This window comes from Amborella trichopoda, chromosome 8 (assembly GCF_054954075.1).
Source record: "Amborella trichopoda isolate Santa Cruz 75 chromosome 8, AtrichopodaSantaCruz75HAP2 v2.0, whole genome shotgun sequence".
Taxonomy (NCBI): domain Eukaryota; kingdom Viridiplantae; phylum Streptophyta; class Magnoliopsida; order Amborellales; family Amborellaceae; genus Amborella; species Amborella trichopoda.
The window spans coordinates 26,296,315-26,318,942 of NC_142343.1; the positions used below are offsets into that span (position 1 = coordinate 26,296,315).

Below are 22,628 nucleotides of genomic sequence, written 5' to 3' on the forward strand. Positions count from 1 at the left end.
CCTGTAAGTGATCTTTTGCCAAAAGAAAAGGGTGAAAAAAATAAATAAATAAATAAATATATTTCCTGATAAAAGATCACATAAATCTTTCTTTGAAGCATATGGTTCACCTACATATTCGGTCCAAATTGATAATCTAAAAAATATTTAAAAATAAATAAAATAAAATAAAAATTGGAAATAAAGGTTTAAAGAGTGGCGATATAGTGGCACTTGAAAAAACATTCAATAAGCTTTTTTTTTTTTTAAAAAAAAAAACACAATTACATTGAAATGAGGGTTCTAAATAGGACCTCGGACTCATACCAAATCAAAATTGCGCTCTCTTTCCCAACGAAACCGCAGCGAAAGTTTTCTCTCTTCCCAGCAAAGGCAGACTCTCGCCAAGAACTATTCGCGGCCTTGCGACCTCAACAACTACCTCCAGTGAGTTCTTTGTTGATTTTGCATTTTTTTTCTTGCGAATTTCGGATTTCTTGGGCGACACCATTCTTCTGAGGGTTTTTTTTTTGTTGAAAACCCTACAAAACAGTCCTGTGAAGGACATTTTTCGTAGACGGTCCGACGACTGAGGGCATTTTTGCATTACATACTACAAGCTTTCACGGCTCCCGAGCGTCGAGTATAGTTTCATTTGGTGATAGCAATGGCGAGAGCATCTCTCTCGCGCCTTTTGAGCTTGAGCTGCTCACAAAAGCTCTCCAAACCCTATGCTGCTACAGGTATCTCTCTCTCTACTGGGGCCTACTCCATATTTCTCTTCTTACAGTGTCATCTCAGGCTTCTTTGTTACGTGAAATTTAGTGTGCTTATGATCGTTATATTGGATGGGAGTAATTTCTTCTTATATCTTTGCATTATTTTCAATCTCTCTTTTGTGGGTTCTTCTGGGAATCCAAATCACAAACTTTCAATGTTTCAATTAAATGTTATTGCCACACTCCCCTATGGGAGAAATGAGAGAAGAGGAGAACGATTTATTTTGGGTTTTGTGAAGAGATATTATTGGTTAAAATCCATGCAGGGCTTATGAGGGGCTATATTATCTCATCCTTTATTTCTATCTTTTATTTTCTGATTTATTTATTTATTTCTCCACTTCCTTGAATCACCCACTCGTTTATAACTAAAGATGATTGTGGAGACATGGAGGTTGAAATTGTTAATGGGGATATCAATTTGTGGAGTATTTAATGTTTTGAGATGCTAGCCTCTTAAGGCTAAAGAGACTGATATGAGTATTGAGTTTAGGCAAATGTTTAGTGACTAAGTTGAGGGAGGAATTTTGGATACATTCAGACATATTATTTGAGCTGATAGAGATCAGGGAGATTTATAGGTAGTAGGTATAATAAATCTATGGGTGCGGTTTGCATGCGGTGTCAACCTTGAACAATCGAAGTAATGCACACATCCAAACTTTTTCGAAAGATGTAAATTTGGTATCAGAAATTCCTAGGGTGGCCTGAAAATCTATTATATGTCCAATCATAAAATTCAAACTCCAAAAATGGGGCAGATCGAGCTGATCAATAAATACTTGAAAAACTTGAAAATAGACGGTCTAGATAATCTATTACAAGATGCACTAGTTTTAGGACTTGAATTTTTTTTTTTTCATATCCATATATCTCGAGGTTGACATGATCAATTAGAGTTTTTTCTTGGTGGAAACAACATTTTTTTGATGGGTTTTTGGGAGTGCCTTCTACAGTATAAGGTTGACACCTTATATAAACTTTTTCCTAAATCTGTCTTGATGCGCAATTTTTGGTTTTATAATTGCTAGTTATGTTTTCATGAGCAAAAGGTCTCTACTTGTTTGAGAAACTTCAACTTTTCTTGAAATACGAAGAAGTTGGAACCACTGATCTTTAGCTAAATCTCAGCTTGATTAATGATGAATATCAGGTCACACTGCTGATATGATTATATGTAAAGCTTAGGTGAAGGTTGAAATCTTCTTGTTTTGTTTCATTCGATGGGTGTATCTCTGGTGGACCCTTGGCATGAGACCATGCAGGACCATACCACTTCATTCTCTCCATGTTTGTGCCAGTCTGAAAGGTGGAAATCTTACTGATTTGGTACAATACTATTAAATGTTTAAGTAGTTTCTCTAGGATTTAAATTGTTTAACTATGAGTTATGTGTTTAAACGGACTTGTCTTGTAATCCAGGTTTGTGCTTGGGCCTTGGGTAACTAGCCAGTGCTTTGGTATTGCGGACTGTTCATGCAGTACTCAAATAACTTTTCTGTTCTTTGTTTGATTGAGCTTCCATTGACAACGTTTGTGTTTCCTTTAGGCAAACTTAAGTGTCTATAGTCGTCAAAAACTTAGTAGCTCTGCTCCTCAATGTTGTTCCCTTCCTAGAAATTTGAAACTGATCATGTTCACACGTTTTTGAAATCTTATTTGCCTGAGCCATATTGGATTTTATTGGATACCATATTTAAAAACAACTTTTCTTGAATCAATAGTTTGAAACTGACTCAATCATTATCCTATTTTATTCGTTCACTATGCTACAATATGCTATGATTGATAACCTGCTTTAGAACTAATTAGTTTTAGTCACGCCTACGTCTTGTATGTCGATTCAGTGCATCTTTAAGGGTCTCTTAATCTTTGTACCTATGTTTTAGAACCCTTGCCCTGGGACTTGCTAGGTCTCTGTGGTGATTCAGCTGGTGGAGTTCCACGTCGACTTGGTGAGTCTTATTATATAAAACTCAAATATGTTTTAAGAATATCCAATTTCATATTTTTTGAGAGAAAGAATATTTAATTTCTTTTTAGGACTCGAACAAACTCGGATCAGAATCAGATATAGCTTATCAAGTACTTAAAAACTTGGTAACTTACTAACAGCCCTTTGTTACGAAAGTTGTATTTTGTCTTGATCTGAATGTGTTCACCTTTTTTTTTAATCAATTTTCTTTTGAGTTCTAACTTCATTTGGCTTTCTTTTACTTGGGTTGTTTAACTTTGTTTTTGCTCTTATTCTAATCATTAGTACTTTTAGGCTTTGTGAATGATTTGCATATGTAGTCTCTTTATATCTATTGTATACTTGAATAAATGGCATGAGGGATGGTTCCTTATCCAAAGTTGGTGGATCTATTGTTATTTGCAGGCTCAAAAATTGCAAAATCCCTTCTGATGGCAATCTGTCTTTGTTAGGGGAGAGGTTGGCAGGAATATGATTGTGTTTTAAATGCCGAGAGTTGTTCGATTCATGATTCATGTCCTAGGACTGTAGTGTCTTATACAAGATTGACATGAAGAAAGATAACCATGTAACCATGCCATTGGAGTTTGTAGATATGATTCTTCACATCAATGTGGAGTTGGATTTGATCAAAGGATCCTCTCTTATGCTAGGCATGTGCATATTATCTTATCTTCAATGTATGAATGATACCTAGTGTTTGAAAATCCTCTAGGTCTGTCTCGGGCTTGGTCTAGACACATAGATCTAGCAGGGTGCTGGGTCCAAGTGGATAACCTTGTTAACCAACTGACTCTCACCGGGTCACGAGGTTTACTTGTTTATTTGTTATCTTTTTTAACCCTTTTCCCTCCTTTTGAAGATTTCAGTCTCAAACAAGGGTTTGGGGTTCAGTCCAACTCCCCAGAGCCATTGTTGAGTGTCTTCGAGAGATCAAAACTTCCAAAAGAAGAAGATTTTTGAGAAAATTTTTGTTGATTGAAAGAATTTCTGAACAGTTCGATTTCTTGTGAAATCGACTTTCTACCCTATACTTGTTGTGGTTTGAAGTGATTGTGAGAAAGAACCCTCGGTAGCAAACAGTGACCGATTCGAGCCACGATCAATTGCATTTTGAAAAGTTTGTTCATTTTTATGATTTCGGGTTTCGATTTTTTTTTCCAAATTTGGTTTTTGTTTTTGTATTATTTTTTCCAATTTTAGCTTTGGATTTGTGGCATAGATTCAAGAGTTTATGGTTCGTGTTGAATGATATTTTACAGAGATTGGGTAACCGAAGCTTAATAAAATATTATTGAATTTAATCCCAATTGATTGTTTTCCTACTTTATTGGTATTAAATTTGTATTTTGATTAAAAGGGGCAATAATGTGGATTTCTTTCTATTTTATTGCCCATTTTCCATTTTTTGCTGAGTTCTTTATTCAAGAGTGGGTTATGGTTTGTGTTTAATGTAGGGATTAAAAAACGGCGAGTCAACCCGGAATCGCCCGGGTCGACTCGGGAATCGGACACCCCGTGTTGATTCCGATGAAATATCGGAAACCAGATGTTTCTAGAGCTGAAACGGCGATTTTTCGGAAAAATCGGTGACTTGCTATAGTAAATCAGCGAGTCGCTACAATGAATCGCCCCCTGTAATGTCATGATTGCCCTGATTTATGCAATAACTTTTCATTTTTTTTTTATTTTTCAGTTTTTCTATTAAAAAGGTGAATTACTTGGCCCTACCATTGCTTACGTCGGCGTGTTCCATACATGGCCCCACTTACACGTGGCCCTTTTCACATCATCAGCTAACATAACTCATTGGGTTGCTTCTTTTAAAGGGTCTCTTCATCCTGCATCTCTTCGATGTGGGACAATTCTTATATATACACTTTTGCCTTTTACTAACACCTGAGCTTTTAAATTAACATGTGCCTTTTACATACACTACAACGATGGTGTGCTCGAGGGTGTACGCCCGATGGTAGTAATTAAGTTATATGATAAAAAAGGAAAATTATTAAAAATAATAATTGGGTGCTCACCACCTCTATCTTTCACCAAAAATATTTAAATTTACCTACCCAAATAAAACATAAATACTCTATTAGGCTATTATCTCATAGGATTATTTCATCATATGATTAATAATTAATTAAGTAGTTAATTGAGATTAAAAATTAGTACTAGCTCATAGGATATTAAAAAAATAAAAAATAATACTAATTCTAGTTTATTGAATATTAAAAAATATTAGTTTAGAGGATATTGTAAAAGAAAAAAATAACACTAACTCATACCACTTTAGAATTTATTTCTACATTGATAACCAAATCTTTTATTTTATTTATTTTAATTTAATTGCATTATAAATTATGTAATGTAGTATTTTTTCTTATAGTTGTTAATAATACATTTTAAATGAGATGATATTATAAGATATTTTGGATTTGTTATTATTTGTATAATAAAATAATTATAAAATGTAAACCAACAATTTCAATTTCAGTATATAATATTATAGTTAGTCAGGTTGTAATAATTTTGGATTATAGTTAGTTAGATTGCAATAATTAGGGGTTTTTTTTTTTGCCGGATTAGAATTTTCCTTCCAATTCGAGATTTTGGTGGCCATTTTTTCATCGATTTAATCAATTCTTTATTACATATATATGATTATATACTTCATCGATGATAATTTTATGTGGTTTTTCTTTTGTGTGATGTAAACTTAATGGTTAATATAAGTTCATACAGGGAAAGAACATTTAAATATTCGCATATTGATGAAAAAAAAGTTAATAATATAGTACCCCCATTTCTTATTCGGTTCCTAAAAAACAACATTTATAATGAATTTTAATAATTTTTTTAGATTTTTTTAAGGCTTAATCCAATTGATTCGGCCGATTCCCGACCCGGATCGTCGATTCACCGATTCGGATGGGTTTTTTGGGTGCCCGATCTGGGGCACCGATCCGTTTTCTAAACCATTGGTTTAATGACATTTATTAAGTGTCATTGAACTTAGTTCCAATGGATTTTTTTCCCACTTTATTGGTCTAGTTTTATAATTTTATTAATGCCAGAGAGTCTATTAAATTTGTATTTTGATTGAAAGAGGCAAGAATGTGGATTTCTTTCTACTTTATTGCCCATTTTCCATTTTTTGCTGAGTTCTTTATTCAAGAGTGGGTTATGGTTTTTTTATCAAAAAAAAAGAGTGAGTTGTGGTTTGTGTTTAATGACATTTATTAAGATTGGGTAGGTAGCCCAATCTTAATAAATGTCATCGAACTTAGTTCCAATGGAATTTTTTTCCTACTTTATTGGTCTTAAATAGTTTATAATTTTAGTAATGCATGAGAGTCTGAGGGTATTAGACAGTGTTTTCAATATTCTTTTCAGAAATATAGTTTGTATGATCAATTTGGGAGGTTTTCATTCAACCCAACCCCTCAAGCACCATTCTAGCATCATTTGTTGGATTTGGTGCCTGGGCTGTTGTTAATTGGATCACCTTTTCAAGGCTACCTGGAAAAAGAAAAAAATCCCGATTTATTTTAGTCTCTTTTTAATGTGAAAGTTGTTCAAGAACATTCTAGATAGGTTCAGTGGTACTTTTCATTATCATCTTCTTCTTCTTCTTCTTTTGTTTTTCTTTTGTATTTTTTTTATTTTTATTTTATTTTTATTTTTATTTTTATTTTTATTGAGAATGTTTGACTTGTATTAATTAATAGGTAGGTCTTAACATAGTTATTATCCTCACGCCGGATGCTCCTTACATACAAAGATACCCACAATGAGGTCTATACAATCTCCCAACATCATAAAAGTTGGGATCTGATGTACATAAGTGTAAGGAATAAAAATAAACTGATGAGTTATACAGTCCCATAACTCCAAAAATGGTGGGGATACTGATAGCTATTCTCAGTTGGTCTTCCTGTGCACCCTCTTTGGCTAGAGTATCAAGTATCTAGTCAGCCTCCTACTCAGTGGGACTATTTGGTGGGTGGAATTGACATAGAGAAAGGGTTTTATATTGTCCAAATGAACAAGATTTGTCCAACAAAGGACAATAGCGACGTTGGAAGTTGGTAACGTTATTCTGACTAAAAGAGCACTCACTGGAAAATGGTTGTATATATAAACATAGATGATGATGAATTATGGTGGTATGTGTTGCCTGGGAAATATGTAGTAGATTGTTCATATGATTTGTTAAAGATAACTACATATGGATCAGTTAGATCGTGATTTAGGAGTTCAAAGCTTATGGGGTTTCTCTTTTGAATCCTTGTATAGGATGCTATGTGGGACCAATTCACCTTATGTTAGGTGCAAATGTGGATGCTCCTTTATTAGTTACTATTTTGTGATTTCTGTTGTGGAAATAGCATTATTGACCATTGGTAACATTTAAAATGATATAAAATGAAAAGATTGACCATCTTCTGTATAGAAGTTTCCCCCAGGCTAATATGTGCTTTCTATCTATTATTAGGGAAGTTTTCATAGATCACCTTTTGTGTCTGTTGTTTTAGTATCTATGTTACATTTATTCGTCATCATATGGGCAATCAATTTTCGAAAGAAGGAAATTATATGTACAATTATTCCTTTATTAGTTTGATTGGGGTTAGGTGCCTATGGCACTCAACCAGCCGGAACAAGCTCTATAGTGAGCTTGTTTTTTTGGCTGTGAGCATAAAGTGAGAAACAAACTAAATTTATTATCAAAGGTAGAGAGTACCAAGAGATATTGACTGATATGATATCATAGAAACATATATGTCTGGATGGGCCTTGCCCAGAGGTTTTTGGGAAGGAGGACTACCTTATTAGGTTCAAAGTAGAAATTTGCAGTCACAGGGAGTTTTATTGCATCAAGATGGTATACTGTTGTGAAGAATGGTCAGTCTCGATTTTAGGTAATGAGGAGATCTTTATTGTGACTCAATAGCACATTGTTTGTCACAATGATTGCGAATTGCTGTGGTAATTTATTTTATAATGTGTACAAAGCTTCATTTTGTCCCATAATAGTGGTGATTATTCCTTGCCTTTTCATAAATAGGCGGACCTTGTATCCTTGATTTGGAATTTGATGGAACTTTTGGGGTCTAAATTATATTTGTTTAATTTGAGCCAATAAAATCTAATGACAGTTGCTTCAAAGCATAGTTTTTTGAGAAATAAAGAGAATAGAACCCTATCTCACTTCATGAGAACCAAGAAAAATCATTGCAGTCAATCCCTATTAAGCTCACTGTAGCCAATCTCAATTCTCCAAAATCTGAAATCTTCATTTTACCATTTGTAAAGTGTCTCATAGTGATATTACTATTAAGTAATTCATTTTCAGCTTTTCATAAAGCTTTTAATTACCTGTATATTTATTGAAAAATGATGGCAAGAGACTACAGAAGAAGGGCTTATAGCACTTGAAATGGTCACCAAAGGCATGTAGTTCCCCTACCAAACATCCTATTGGATGCAAATGAATGTACAAGGAAAAGTTCAAATCAGGACATCCTATAGATAGAAAGGTTCATGCAGTCATAAGGTTTCGATTTTATTTTTACATTTCATATAACAATTCATATGCTCAAATATATATAGCAGAATAGTAAAAATCATATATCTGTGTAAGCTCAACTATTTCTTGGGAATTGAAGTAGCTAGGTCAAAGAAAGGGTTGAGCTAGTGGAGTTTTACCTCCCCATTTGAGGATTAATGATTATTTCAGGAGATTAGTTCTGTATGCACAGAATGATCACCCTCTTTCGAACTTACAAGAAGGGTAGCCAATGTGGTAGTGGACACTTTTGCCTACAAGGGCATTGGGCTGGATACTATTTTGATCAAGGAGTTCTCCTTGCTAGATCCTTGAGATGCTACTTTGGCTTCCTTTTTGTATTTTTATTATATTTTATTTTCAACTGTTTTTGTTTTTGCTAGGGATCACCGAACAAGAAACAAGAAAATGAAGAAACTTTCTTTTCCCATAGAATTTTAGACCTTCACGTAAAATTTGGGCTTCTAGCTGAAAAATGGTGTACCATTCCATCTGAAATGTAATTTATCAAAACACTAGTGTGTGCGTATGATTGTGCGTGTGCGTGTGCATGTGTGTGTGTCCCTGAGCATGTGTGTGTGTTCAGTTGGGTGGGGGGAATACACCAGTCGGATTTGAACCTAGGAGAATCAAGCTAGGTGCCTATATCCCTGTTTTTTCATCATGTAAACTGGTTATTATGGAATTGTGTAGGTAAGAGTCCATGTAGAGTACTTGTATGATATCTATAGCCTTTGGGACTTGTATTTAGACTTTACTGCATAAGTGCTTTCTCAGTAAACCAGAAATAGGATGATTCAAACCTGTCATCTAGTTCTGCACTGAACATCTCGATATTTTCTTAATCCATCAAAGATTCAGTCCTACACGTGGTCGCCTATTCCCTTGCCAGGTTGATCCTCTATTTTCATCCCCAATCGCCTCCCTAACTAGAACCATTGAGATCACATCTTGATGCTCCATATCTACCCTCATTCCAAATTCTAAAGTTCCTTCTTTCTTACACTCCTTGAAACTTTACTGGACTATCCCTTCACATGCTACAATTTCACCTCATAAAAGGGATGGGTGTGAATGGGCAAATCATAGTTGTTGGGATCTCTCAACAAGGTGGATACCCTGCTTCAGAATCTTGATCTAGCACTTTGGAAAAAGGATCTACAAGGGATATTTGAAATTTTTTGAATCTCGATCCCCATTGTTAGGGATCTTGATCTCTATCTGAAAGACCAAGATGAGGACCAATCTGGTGATTTTCTTTATTTATAGCCACCTACCAATGCAACTATAGATTTAATATTGTTGCATTGCTTGTTGGTTACGAATAAAGAGATCTATACTTTGAGGAGTATATATAGTTGTAGACTACATTATTCTTTTTAACATTGGTAGCAAGATCCTTAAAATGTTAGGGATTGAGATCCCAAAAGTTTGGGGTTGAGATTCCCAAAAGGTTGAGATTGAGATTCCTAACATTTGGGGATCTTGCATTAGACAAAAGAAGCCAGAGCTTATATTCAAAATTGACTGGGAGAAGGCGTATGACCTCGTTGATTGGTCAATTCTAGAACAAACTCTCTCCAGAATGGGATTTGGCGAAAGATGGAGAATGTGGATAAAGATGCTACTCTGGTCCTTATTTCTCCGTCTTAGTTAACGGATCTCCTAAAGGTTTCTTCCCTTCTTCTAGAGGACTAAGACAAGGAGACCCCCTTTCCCCCTTCCTCTTCACTATAGTGGTAGAGGTCTTCAGCCAATCAATCTCGAGGATGTTCCAGGCTGGATTACTACCTGGATTCAAAACAAGTAGAACGGGGCCAAGCGTGTCACACTTACAATATGCAGACGACACCTTGCTATTCCTTGACGCAAATAAGACCGAAGTTCAGAACCTAAAAATCTTCCTTGCTTGCTTTGAGTTGGCCACTGGATTTAAGGTCAACACGGCGAAATCCAAAATGATGGGAGTTGGCCTTAATCCTTCAACAACCAGGAACCTGTTAACAGATTGGGAGTGTGCAGTGGAGGAAATCCCAACCTTTTACCTAAGGCTCCCCTTAGGCCTTGGAAAACCCAATAAACTGATGTGGGCCCATGTCATTGATAAAATAGATAAGTCTGGCAGGATGGAAAGGGCGATATCTGTCTATGGCTGGCAGATGTACCCTAATCAAAGCATCCCTTGCTAATACCCCGATTTACTTCATGTCGCTCTTTCAAATTCTTGCTTTAGTCTCTAAAAGGTTAGAACAAGTTATGAGGAATTTTCTATGGTCGGGTTCAGTGGAAACAAAGAAAATCCATCTAGCATCTTGGAAGAAGATATGCTCACATAAGAAGAAGGGAGGTCTGGGGATAAGAGATATTAGGAAACAGAATTGGGCACTTTTGGGGAAAAGTTGGTGGAGGCTAGCAAATCATGAGAACCAACTTTGGACACAGGTGATAAGAAGCAAATATAAAATCTCCTCACAAAAGTGGCTGCCAAAGACCGACTCTTGCTCCATAGGATCAGGTATCTGGAAAACTCTGATCTCTATCCTTCCTTGGTTTAGAACCAATACTCGCTTTCTTGCAAGAGGAGGGAATAGAGTGAGTTTTTGGGAGGATTTGTGGATGGGCTCTGCACCACTAAAAGAAAGATTCCCCCTACTCTTCGCCATCGCCAACCACAAAGAGTCAACGATAGAGGACGGAATGACCTTATCCGACCACAATAGGGCGTGGAACCCATCTTTGAGAAGGTCTCTGGCTGAGGACGAACTCCTTCAATTTGCAACTTTAAGCTTTGAACTACATGGAGTCTTCTTACCACAGTCAGGGATGGAGTCCATCATTTGGTCCCCATCAAGCTCAGAATGGTTCACAGTTGCTTCTTTCTATAGAGTCTTGGTAGAGGGGACAGACTCCGATGGCCCATCATATAGAGCGTGGGATTCTATAGCCCCACCAAGGACTAAACTCTTCCAATGGTTAGCGATTCAAGGGAAGCCTCTAACCTTAGACAACCTTCAGAAAAGAGGATTCCAATTTCCTAACAGATGTATAATGTGTCTTAATGAAGAGGAAACAGTAACACATCGGTTATTACACTGCAACTTCGCATACTCAATTTGGAGTCTAACTATTCAGTTATTTTGACTCTCGTGGGCTCTTCCACATTCAGCCCAGGCTTTGTTAACACAGTCCTTTGAGGACAGTTTTAGGAAGTCGGGGAAAATCCTATGGAAAGCTTCGGTAGCAGCTACCCTCTGGCACATATGGGGGGAAAGAAATTCCAGGATCTTTCGAGGAATTAAGAATAGTCCCCAGTCCATGTTCAAAAAAACAACGTCCTCAGTTATTTTCTGGGCCTCCCACCACAAATTATTCGTGAGTACTTCCGCCTCTTCCTTTATGCGAGATTGGGAAAATCTTATTAATCTTAGTCATCGTCAAAGCCGAAGTACCCCTTGATGGACCCCTCCTCCAGAGAATCAAGTAAAGCTCAATTTCGATGGTAGCTCCTTTGGAAACCCCAGTATGGCAAGAGTAGGGGGGGTGTATAGGAGTTCCGAAGGACAAGTCCTTCTCACCTATTCTGAATACATAGGTATTCAGGACTCGTAAACAGCAGAAGCCAAAGCCCTGCTAATTGGAATCAAGAAATTTAACCATTCTTGGGGAAGAATACTACAGATCGAAGGAGATGCCAAAAATATTATCAAGTGGGGTTCTGGGATAAGTCATCCACCTTGGTATTTGATCAATATTTTTGATGAGATTCATCACTTATGCAGGGACCTGGAAGTCACTTGGAAGCACACCCGAAGGACCGCAAATGAGACCGCAGACACACTTGCTAAAGAAGCTGCCCGGCAACACACCTAATTGGATACAGTTGGTCTGAGTGAATTTTTATTCGCCCCTTGTGTAACAGTTAGTGTAAAGGGCCAATACTATAAGCCCCTACCATGCTTTCCTTTTGTTCACTTTTGTAATTGGGCATATCTATAAGCCCTTTTCAGCTATTGTGTGTGTTTGGGTCTGTATCGTCTGGTCCTCCTCTCAGGGACTATGACACAGCTGAGGTCCACGAGTGGTGGACCTAACTTTTACGGTGTAACTCCTTTTATTTTAAGTTTAGTCAACTTCTATCAAAAACATTTGGGGATCTCAGACCCTAATATATGCATTGTACAGATGGTGCTCCCAACTATAGGGATCTCTTAGCCTTTCACAATCCCAAGCTCATGATCCTTATCCAAACAACTATGGAGCAAATCAATGCTTCTCGAGTCTTTGCTGACATTCAGTGGAACCCCAAGTGGCTAGTGAAGTAACATTAACCCTTCTAATTAAGTGTAGAAATTGTCCCTAGACTTCCTGTCAGACAAATTTGGATCTGATTTGGCTATTGAAAGTTGTTATTCTGAAAATGGTTCCCGTAAGGATAATATCTGTGGACTGTAGCAAAAGCCCAACATGACACAGTGACCGGGCCCTGCAGGTCCAGCAGGTTTACTGATTTTACACCCAATAGAAGGATTTGACCAAGTGTACAATGACTCCAACTTCTGGACCATGTCTTTCTACCCACCTCTAGCTCCACGAGTCGCACCCTATTTACCCAGTCTAAACCTATGGAAAAACCATACACATTTCTCCCAAAACAACAGGATTCAAAATCATTTCTATGCACTGGTAACCTATAGAGACTAAAAATCTCAATAGTCATTATTAAGGTCACCCCGTACCACATGCTCACGTGGAAGCTAATCCTGCTACTGCACCCAATCCTAGAAATAATATCCTATTCAAAAGTCTGCACTCCATCTGTTGCCCTACTAGTGGTCGGGGTTTACTTCAACCATTGGACTATTTACTCAAAGACTATTTGAGATTAATACTTCTCAGTAGCAGATGCAATATATTTGTCTTTTGCATTCTCGTCATTTTGTTATCTTGTTCTGAAGCCTTAAAACTCTTTGTAGACATCTGATAAAATTGGAATGACAAATAAAAGATTAGAATGGCCACTGTACAAGCATGACACCCGCCATTTGAGGATCATGGTAAAACAAAAAAAGAAACGAGAAAATTTTTGTACTTCTATAAATATGGTTTTCTTGCTTAATGATTCTTTAACAAGTCCAGAGAAAATACAGTGAACTATCCTAAAGGATTTACCCAAACTGCAGGTTCTTGACTGATTTGGATTCCAGTAGGTAGTCACAAATATCTCATGATTTGCAGCTTACAAAATTAAGGCATGTGAAGGGTGTCTAGGGTGCTTGTGAAACCGAAGAATTGTAGTTGTGCTACCTCCTAGATGGTTGAATTAACACTTCTTAATGGTTTTATATGCAAACTTCTGACTTTTACAACTAGTCATTTTTTAACATTTTCTTTAGTGAAAATTCTTTCTTTGTTCTTTTTCTAGGATTTCTTGAAACATCAGAGACCTTTTAAAAGTTGCTTAATACTTCATCTATGAAGTGCAAAGTTTACTAATAGAGCACATAGAAATCTGAATTTAGTAGCTCGAACGCTGAGACAGGGAGACTCCCTCTCCCCATTCTTGTTTCCAATTGTGGCTGGAAGTCTTCAATTGCTCAATTCTCGGATGTTTCAACAAGGTCTTCTCAGCTGCTTTAAGTCCTCAAGGGGGAGGCCGGGAATTTCATATCTGCACTATGTGGATGACACTTTGATCTTCTGCAACAAAATACCCAACAGGTTGATACTTTGTGGCTCTTCTCAATGTGCTTTGAATTGTCTGTAGGTATGGGATTCAATTTGACTAAGACCAAGCTCACAGGAATAGGAGTGGAGCACCAAATACTAGCTGGCTAAATGACTGGGCTGTGCGGTAGACTCGTTGCCTTCTAGTTGCTAGATTTCCTCCTCGGCCTAGGTGAACCGAGAAAACAACTTTGGGATGATATTGTAGAGATAGTTGAATGCAGGCTGGCAGCCTGGATAGGAAATTTCCTATCTTTGAGGGAGGATATCGCCCTCATCAAAGCAGCTCTGTTAACGTACCATTTTTCTAGATTTCTCTATTTCATATGCCTGTGTCTATCATCTCTTAACTCGCTAGACTGATGAAGGAGTTCCTTTTGTTCCATGATGGAGCACCGGCGCAAATTTCATTTGATGTCTTGGGAGAAGGTGTGAAATCCAAAAAAGAGAGGGGGCCTATGTTACATGGATTCTTCTGTTTGGTGCCATACCTGTGTTGAAGATGTATTAACATAGGTACTGATGCAGAATCTTTGGGATTCTTCTTGTTGTTTATCAACCATTGCTTGCATCATTTTTAGAGATGATCTTCTTTTTTGTTTTGAGCAGACATGAAAGTTTTGGAAAATGTCTGCAAAACTTTCAAACTATCTACTTTGATTATCTCTTGCTCCTCATCATGAAACTGGGTACTAGTAAAGTATAGTTGAATTTGGTTGTCTTTTCATAATAATGCCATGTCATAGAATGCTCTTCTTCATGGCATGTGGAATCCAACACCCCATACTGTGCAGACACTAACACACATACACATGTCTATACAGCATGGGACGAGGGGTCGGTATTCAGAATCTCAGGAATTGCAGTGTTGCACTTTTTGGGAAGCATTGGTGACGTGGTCATACACAAAATTGGCAGTTGTGATAGACAGGCGCCCATCAATAGTGCGGCCTCAATGAGACCGAGTGGTTTTCCAAGGGCGTTGCGGATGCTTGGGCCTCCAGAGCATGGGAAAGATTGGTTTTGAGCTACCAAAGTTTCAGGAAGCATGTTCATTCAGGATTAGAAGAGGAGATAAAGAGTGAGGTATTGGAGGGATCTGTGGTTTAGAGATTGCACTTCAGAAGAGCACTCCCTAAGACTCTCTGTTAGCCAGAGACCAAATGTCAGGGTCACACAATCACATGAAGTTTTAGGGTGTAATAGAGTCTGAACCCCTACTTTCAGGAGGGCTTTGCTAGATATCGAGATCCCTGATCTGACTACCCTCATAGACTTGCTTCATTTGGTATGTCTGCCTCAGTTGGTTTGTACTTGGGCAAACTCTAGTCGATGCTCAATGTCCTCTATTTACCACAGTGTCCTATTCCCACCTGCCCATCCATTGTGAACAAGGCCTGGCTTTTACCTATCCCACCCAAAATCCAGGCGTTCAACTGGCTCCTGCTCTGTAGGAGAGCACTTACAATCGACCAGCTCCAAAGAAGAGGGATCTAGATCACGAATCGTTGTAACATGTGGAAGGAATCAGACCAAACCAAAGATTTCCTATTTGCCCATTGCCTAGTCACTATCAAGCTTTGGTCAGCCCTACACCAGGGTGAGATCCTGCTGACTTTTACAGGGGGCATAGGCATTGTTAGCTCTGCAATGGGAGAAGCTCTTGTGGTCTTGCCCTTCTCAAAGGGATAGAGCGATTTGATCGGAAGTTCAGAACTAGGAAACACTCTAATGAAGGGCGCTCAAAATGTGAGATTGTGGCCCTCAAAGGTCCACTCAGTTTCCTTGGGGACTTTGGCCTATTTTTGATAAAATATATCTGGGCCCCTACGTGTAACTTTCAAGCACATCTAGCACGAGCATAATGTAATCACTGATCCATTAGCCTAAGAAGGGCTGCAGGAACAATGTTTTTGATCAGTTGGCAGTTTCTTGAGAGTTGTTCATGTGGGGGTTCCCTACCTTTCCCCTCTTTCCCCCCTTTTTGGTGGTTTTAGTCACTTTGTTATTGAGCATCTGGTTTGTCTGTTGCCAGTTTATGTAGCCATGTCTATCGGTATTTACAGTACATAATACAAAGTTTCAAGTTACTCAGAAAAGAAATATGAATCCAGCACAAACTTATACTTTTTCTATTGGGTATTCTTTATTTGTAAAATGTTCACTTTGAATTAAAAAAAATTGATCATACATAAGAAGATTACAGATTAGCAACAAAACATCCAAACTATGTAGTAAGGTAATGAACACTATCACCTAGCAATAGAAGAAAATACTCTTGTCTGGGGATTAAGATGTGTGCGTTTTTTTAGTGGACAGTGAATATTTGCTGTGAATTATGCTGATTTCTGGGCTGAATCTTTGACCAGTATCCTAAAATATTGGTAGAAATTCTGCAACAGTTTTCTTGTTTTAGTTTTTTCATTATAAAGCGTGCTTTTCTTGTCATTTTGTTTTTAATCCTTCTCCCGCATATTTCATCTTTTTTATTTCATTTTTTTATTTATTTCATTTGTATTTAGCTATTCGGCCTTGTTTCTATTCATTAATTGCTTTCCATGATGCCTACTTTCCATTTTCATTTATGTCATCTTTCCACTTTGAATTGTCCTTTTGATTTTTTTTCCTAGTATTGTTTTTTTAGGTTTTCTACTCTGGTTTTCTTCTTTTTTGTAATTAACCGTCACTATTTTGTGTTTCCAGTTATCTTCTTTTTTCTTTTTCTAGTTGTCATTTTGTTGTGTGTTTTGTATCATATTTCACTTTGTTTCTCGCATCTCATTATTTGTGACTTCATTTAAGTCTCGTAGCGCTTTTGCCCTTTCAGTAGTTTAAGAAACCAGATCCATTATGACAAGTACATGCTTGCATGGAGCTATTTTCTGCAATGGACATTAAGAAATTTTGAAGTACTGTACTATCCTCTTCCACACTTGCAATCTAAAGGAAAGAGGACAACCCTGTAGCCCCATGTTATTTAGATATGTGCTTTTTTGTTAGTGGAGATTTATTTTAGAAGTATCCAGATGTTTGTCTTTACCCTTGTCACTTTCTCCTTCTGTAATGTGTATCACGGAAACAGGTACTTATCTGAGGGGGGGCGGCCAGGCCGGGTTGGCTAGCTGAGTCCTGAGTTTTCTTTGTGAAGCTCGTCTTAAAGAACTGCAAATGTTAACAATGTTCATTGGGTCATTCAATGATTCAGAAGAGTTTCGTCAAACCTGGATAGACTTGGATGATGGGGATTACTTACTTTGGTATGCCATCCGTTTAGAAATTCGAACTCTATCCTAAGATCCTGGAAAGGGATCTTCTATGGCTCTAGTTTTTTAGATTTTCTGATCTTGATCCCTAGGACATAGGGATTGAGTTCCTTAGATTTAATGTTGAACAGACATCAAATTCCAGCCTCAATCATTTTTTAATGAAACATATGCAGATAGCCAGTTGTATTGGCATGCAACACTTCAAGTGCACATGCTATAGAATCATACAAAGTGGAAGATATCATATGAACCTGTATAAGGAGCTCATAGTGACTAGGCTATGATGCTATTTCTATCTAATTGGGGAACTTGATCCTATGTAATTGGGGATCTCGATCCCTGGAACACACGGATCGAGTTCCTTGGATTTAATATTTTACGGACATCAATCCCTATCATAAGGAGCTGTCCGGTAGCCTCGATCCATTGATTTCACCCCTGATCATGGAACTGTTTCCAACAACTATGCTTGGATTACTTAGTTTGGATCGTACAGAACTGGCATCCTAGTAGGGTGCTAGTTTTGAGTTGTTTGGGCAAGTCCGACTTTCCCGAGTTGGACTTGCAAGGTTTTTAAACGCTGTTTGTTCTTGCATCTTTTCATGAGTTCCACAAGTTGGGATAAATTGGTTTTTATGTAATAGGGTGCATAACGTAAGCATTGATCAACTGCAGAACTTGCAAAATAAACCTAGCAATAGAATTTATAAATTTATTCTCTTAGTTGCAACACGTGCAGCTTGGGATTGATAAACCTCATAATAGAATTGATCAAATTGCAAAACATGCAAGAGAAACTTTTATTTTGGTTTGTGGTGAGAAAAGTTGAAAAGTGAACTTTTTTCTTTTTTGGAACCTCAACCCACTAATGGTTGGTCTGTTTTTAGTTTCACCATGACAGCTCCAAGGTAAATCACAATTACCTAACAAAGGAGTTGCATCCCAACTTCATCTCTTATTACATACTCAAATATCATTTTCTCTGTTACTATGATCCATCTAGAAAATACTGGAATGAGGTTCTGGAGTATAAGTTCTATCTCGCCTCTTGTTTCTTTTCCAGGCTTCAATTCTTGTTGCCATGGGAACTGGAAACATTACTCTGCCATTCGAAGGGGACACTCTATTTTCAACACAGCTACGAATGTGGAGATTTCTCACAAGAGATGGCAGACTTCACAAGCTGCAACTATGGCTACAGTTAGAGAAAGTGAGAGCAAAATAAGCATAGGACCCCACCGCAAAGGTGAAGGCGTGGAAGATGACACAGGTGTGGTCTATTATGGGCCCATCTCAGGAACCATCAAGAAAGTGAAGCTTCTCTCGCTCTCTACATGCTGCCTATCTGTCTCTCTCGGCCCTGTAATCACGTTTCTAACTGCACCTGAAATGAATGTGATCCTCAAAGGGGCAGTTGCTTCTTCCGTCATATTCCTCAGTGCCTCAACCACTGCAGCTCTTCATTGGTTTGTTAGCCCTTATGTTCACAAGCTCAAGTGGCAGCCTGGTTCTGACAGTTTTGAGGTAGAGATGCTCTCATGGCTAGCGACGCACATACCAAGGACCATTCGATTTGCAGATATCAGGCCACCAGAGACTCAAAGACCTTTTGTGACATTCAGGGCCAATGGGTCCTTCTATTTTGTTGATGAGGAGCACTGCCGCAACAAGGCTCTCTTGGCAAGGCTCACTCCCACAAAACCAGCGCAGGAATCGACTTTTAAGAATTTGTGACTTCTAGAATACCCTGTTCGTGTTATTGTCTGCTTTTATCTGGCTGAGTGCAGATGTGACTATACCTTTATGTTTTTATCGGATATTAGTGCAGGAAACCCAATGGTTCAGTCCAAGAGATCCATATAATACAAATAATATTTTGGAGGCAGTCCATGTTTATTTGTTATCTTTGGAGTTGCAGATGGAAGAGTAGGAGTTTAATATTACCCTCAAATTTTCCTTCAAATGTCATTTTCTTTTGGGAAAAATTCAGATATTCTATAGATTTCTCAGATTAGGGAATTGAGGGCATTGTTCGTTTTTTTTTGACAAGATTACATAGGAATGGAACTTGATACGCTGTGCTATGAAAATCCAGACTCTACTGTCTTGACCCAAGCTCGATTCCACGGGCATTGTTCTAATTAGCAGAACATCCCCCTGTTACATCGCCTTGGACAACTTTTGCGTTCATACCAGATTTCAGTCACTGCCTCAAGCGCTCTCTCTCTCTCATACACACATTCTGCATGTGTACTATAACGCTGCCATTACATTAGAATTTAAATAGCTGCCTAATTTGTCTACATCACATCCAAATCAACTTAAGTTTCTAGAAGGATCCATCTGCCATGATCCACATAAGATGTTGAGCAAGCTCAATGTGATTCTGCTCATTTGGCACAGGAAATGGTGAATGCAAGGCAAGGTATACCGTATGCAACTTGCCCTAAGCGCTTACTTGCATGCTTTTGACAAGCCACCACTCTAATCTTGAACTGGTGAAAGGCAATTTTCACCAAAATGTTGGTATACGGCTTCTTTCAAGAGGTGCTGAGCGCTTTTCTCTTGATAAATTTACTTGAATATCCCATTCAAAGAATGTAATTATAGAAAGGGAAAAGTTTATATAGAGCCTAGGCTCTAAACAATCAAATTAGAGCATGCATCAAAACTTTCACTAGAAGAGGTTGTTTTTTATGCTCAAATATAATTAAATTGATCATATCGACATCAAGATGTATGGACATGAAAAAAAATAGATTTCAAGTTTTGGAAATAGTGCATATTGTAATGTATTTTTAGACCGTCAATTTTCAAGTTGTCATAGATCTAGTCATTCTACATTATTTTTGAAGAAGATGTAATTATAATTTAAGGCTATTACAATACTTTCCAGTATTGAAACTATACTTCTCAATAGTATTTGAAGGTAGGCTCTAATTTGATTATTTAGAACGCCGGCTCAATACAAACCACACCTTGATAAAAATCCCCCTCAGTATATATTATGCTTATGCGCCTTTTGTCTTCATTTTTTTTTTTTTTTATTCTATTTCGAATTTTTCGCCTAGCATCCGGATCAGAGTCACGAATGACTTTGTATTTTCAATGTTCGTGGTCATATTTTTTTTGGTGAAAAAAATTTATTTTTTGGGGAGGGGGGAAGAATGATTAGCAGTTACATCAAGATAACAAAATATCAAAAGCTATGAGAGTTCCCTTCAACTACGGAGAAATCACCAACCTGCCTCTCCTAGTCCTAGAATATCACTAAGCTCCGCCTGCCTCCTATCATTGGAGGTTTCAACTTAACATAAAACTAATAGATCAAATCAAAGTTTAAAAACCCGGATTAGTGACTCAGATCGTCTTCACCCGTGCCTATGTCAGATCGGAGAATCGACCGAATTGATTAGTTTTGTCTCAATGTTTTTTCAAAAAATCACTATTCTTTTAGTTTCTAAAAGAAATTAGGAGTGACGAATTATGTGCTCTCATTACTTTGTAAAAATAGGTGAATATTGTATACAAAGTCTAAATGAAACATAATACTATGAAAAAACAACTTAATACCAAAACGAAAGACGGTTTCATTCTTGCTCGTCATGGCGTTGATGCATATCTTTGTGACCCACTAATGTCACTTGAGTCAAAGGACATCCGTGTTTTGGGCATCAAACTCAGAATATATTTTTTCATTTAAAAGTTATGTTCTCATTGCAATAAGTGGCTTATGTTGAGTCCCGTTTCAAGTTGTAAATCACTCTTTCACCACCGGTGCTTGCTTCAAGGAGCAAAAGAGAGATCATGTAATTTTTAAGTTGGGTGTCCACACATCAATATAATTCCAATTTTGCATTCCAAGTTAGTTATAAAAAAGTAAATTTTCTCCCATAAATCAAAATACAATAATAAGCCATCATGCTCCAAATCAGAATAATTCCAGCAAAATATAAAATGCAATTGTAGGATAAGAATAGGAATACTTGAAGTATTTATGATGAACATACATTTTATTGCATGAAAAAAATGACAATATAATTGAAAAATACAAGTTCTTTTCTCATGATATTTATAAATTTATGACATAGAATTGAATATAATTACAAGAAAATATAAAAATGGTATTATTATATTGTTTGTCTCAAGAACATATATTTGTTAAAATTCATAATTTTAATAAGCAAATTAATTTAAAATTAATTACTCAAAAAACTCTGAAATGTATTAATATGTATCTTGTGAAATGATCCTAGAAATCAAGTTTAATCATACGAATTAACTTCATGATCATATGGACAAAATCAATAGCTTCAAGATGCCTCAAAATTTACATAAAATGGATCAAAATTGAGGCCATAATAATAAAAAAATGCTCGATGAACCCTACTCGTAGTGACAACCACAAAGCATTTGAAAAGAAAATTAATATATATGGAAAAGAATTGGTAGATTATCGCTAATATACCCGTATTTTCAAGAAATTGGAAAAAAACCCCAACTTCCCAAAGCCTGATCTACACCCTTTTGCTCCATTTTTGTGAAATTTCAGACGAAAATGCCTTTTACGATAGTCATCGTACTGTAAAAACAATTACGGTCATTTTTATGACCGTAATGTTTTTTAAGAGCATTACAGTTCTAAGAGTACCGTAATGCTCATTACGGTACTCTTAGTACCGTAATAGTCTAAAGAGTACCATAATGGTCTAAAGAGTACTGTAATGGTTTTTTAGACCATTACGGTACTAAAAGTATCGTAATGGTTTTTTTTTTCTTAATTATCGATTTATCCTAATCTTGGACTATTACGGTATTGTTAATACTGTAATGTTATTTAAAACCATTACGGTTCTAAAGTACCATAATGGTTTTTTTTTTTTGCTTATCTTGGAGCATTACGGTACGCTTAGTACCATGATGTTATTTAAAACCATTACGGTACTAAAAGTACCGTAATGGTTTTTTTTTTTCTCTTAATTATATCGATTGACCAATCTTAGAGTATTACAGTACTCTTAGTACCATAATATTATTTAAAACCATTACGGTACTAAAAGTACGGTAATGATTTATTTATTTTTTTCCTTATTTATATTGATTGGCTAATCTTGGAGCATTACAGTACTCTTAGTACCGTAATGATTTTTTTTTTTTCTCTTAGAGCATTACGGTACTCTTAGTACCGTAATGTTATTTAAAACCATTACAGTACTAAAAGTACCGTAATGATTTTTTTTTTATTTTAATTATATCGTTTGACCAATCTAGATTACGGTATTAAAAATACTTATAATTATTTTTACGGTACAACGACTACCGTAAAAGGTATT

The 22,628-nt window shown here is 36.8% G+C and overlaps 1 protein-coding gene, 1 long non-coding RNA gene and 1 pseudogene across 3 annotated transcripts; all 3 read left to right on the forward strand.

The window, feature by feature from the left end:
- Positions 1-256: 256 nt before the first annotated feature.
- On the forward strand, positions 257-19,180 carry LOC18433142 (uncharacterized). 2 transcript variants are annotated; one of them, XM_088874421.1, is made up of 4 exons: positions 313-426; positions 533-722; positions 17,112-17,286; positions 18,359-19,180. In XM_088874421.1, exons 3-4 carry the CDS (start codon positions 17,265-17,267, stop codon positions 19,027-19,029), a joined length of 693 nt encoding a protein of 230 aa, XP_088730547.1. In that variant the 5' UTR covers positions 313-426; positions 533-722; positions 17,112-17,264; the 3' UTR covers positions 19,030-19,180. The 2 variants fall into 2 exon arrangements, with proteins under 2 accessions (XP_006843301.2, XP_088730547.1); XM_006843238.4 differs by lacking the exon at positions 17,112-17,286 and having other exon boundaries at positions 257-426.
- Positions 13,260-13,369, forward strand: LOC148780979 (U6 spliceosomal RNA; annotated as a pseudogene).
- LOC148780980 (uncharacterized) lies at positions 14,070-15,999 on the forward strand. The gene is made up of 2 exons (XR_016061200.1): positions 14,070-14,545; positions 14,854-15,999. It is a non-coding gene; the product is annotated as an uncharacterized LOC148780980 (long non-coding RNA).
- Positions 19,181-22,628: the final 3,448 nt, after the last annotated feature.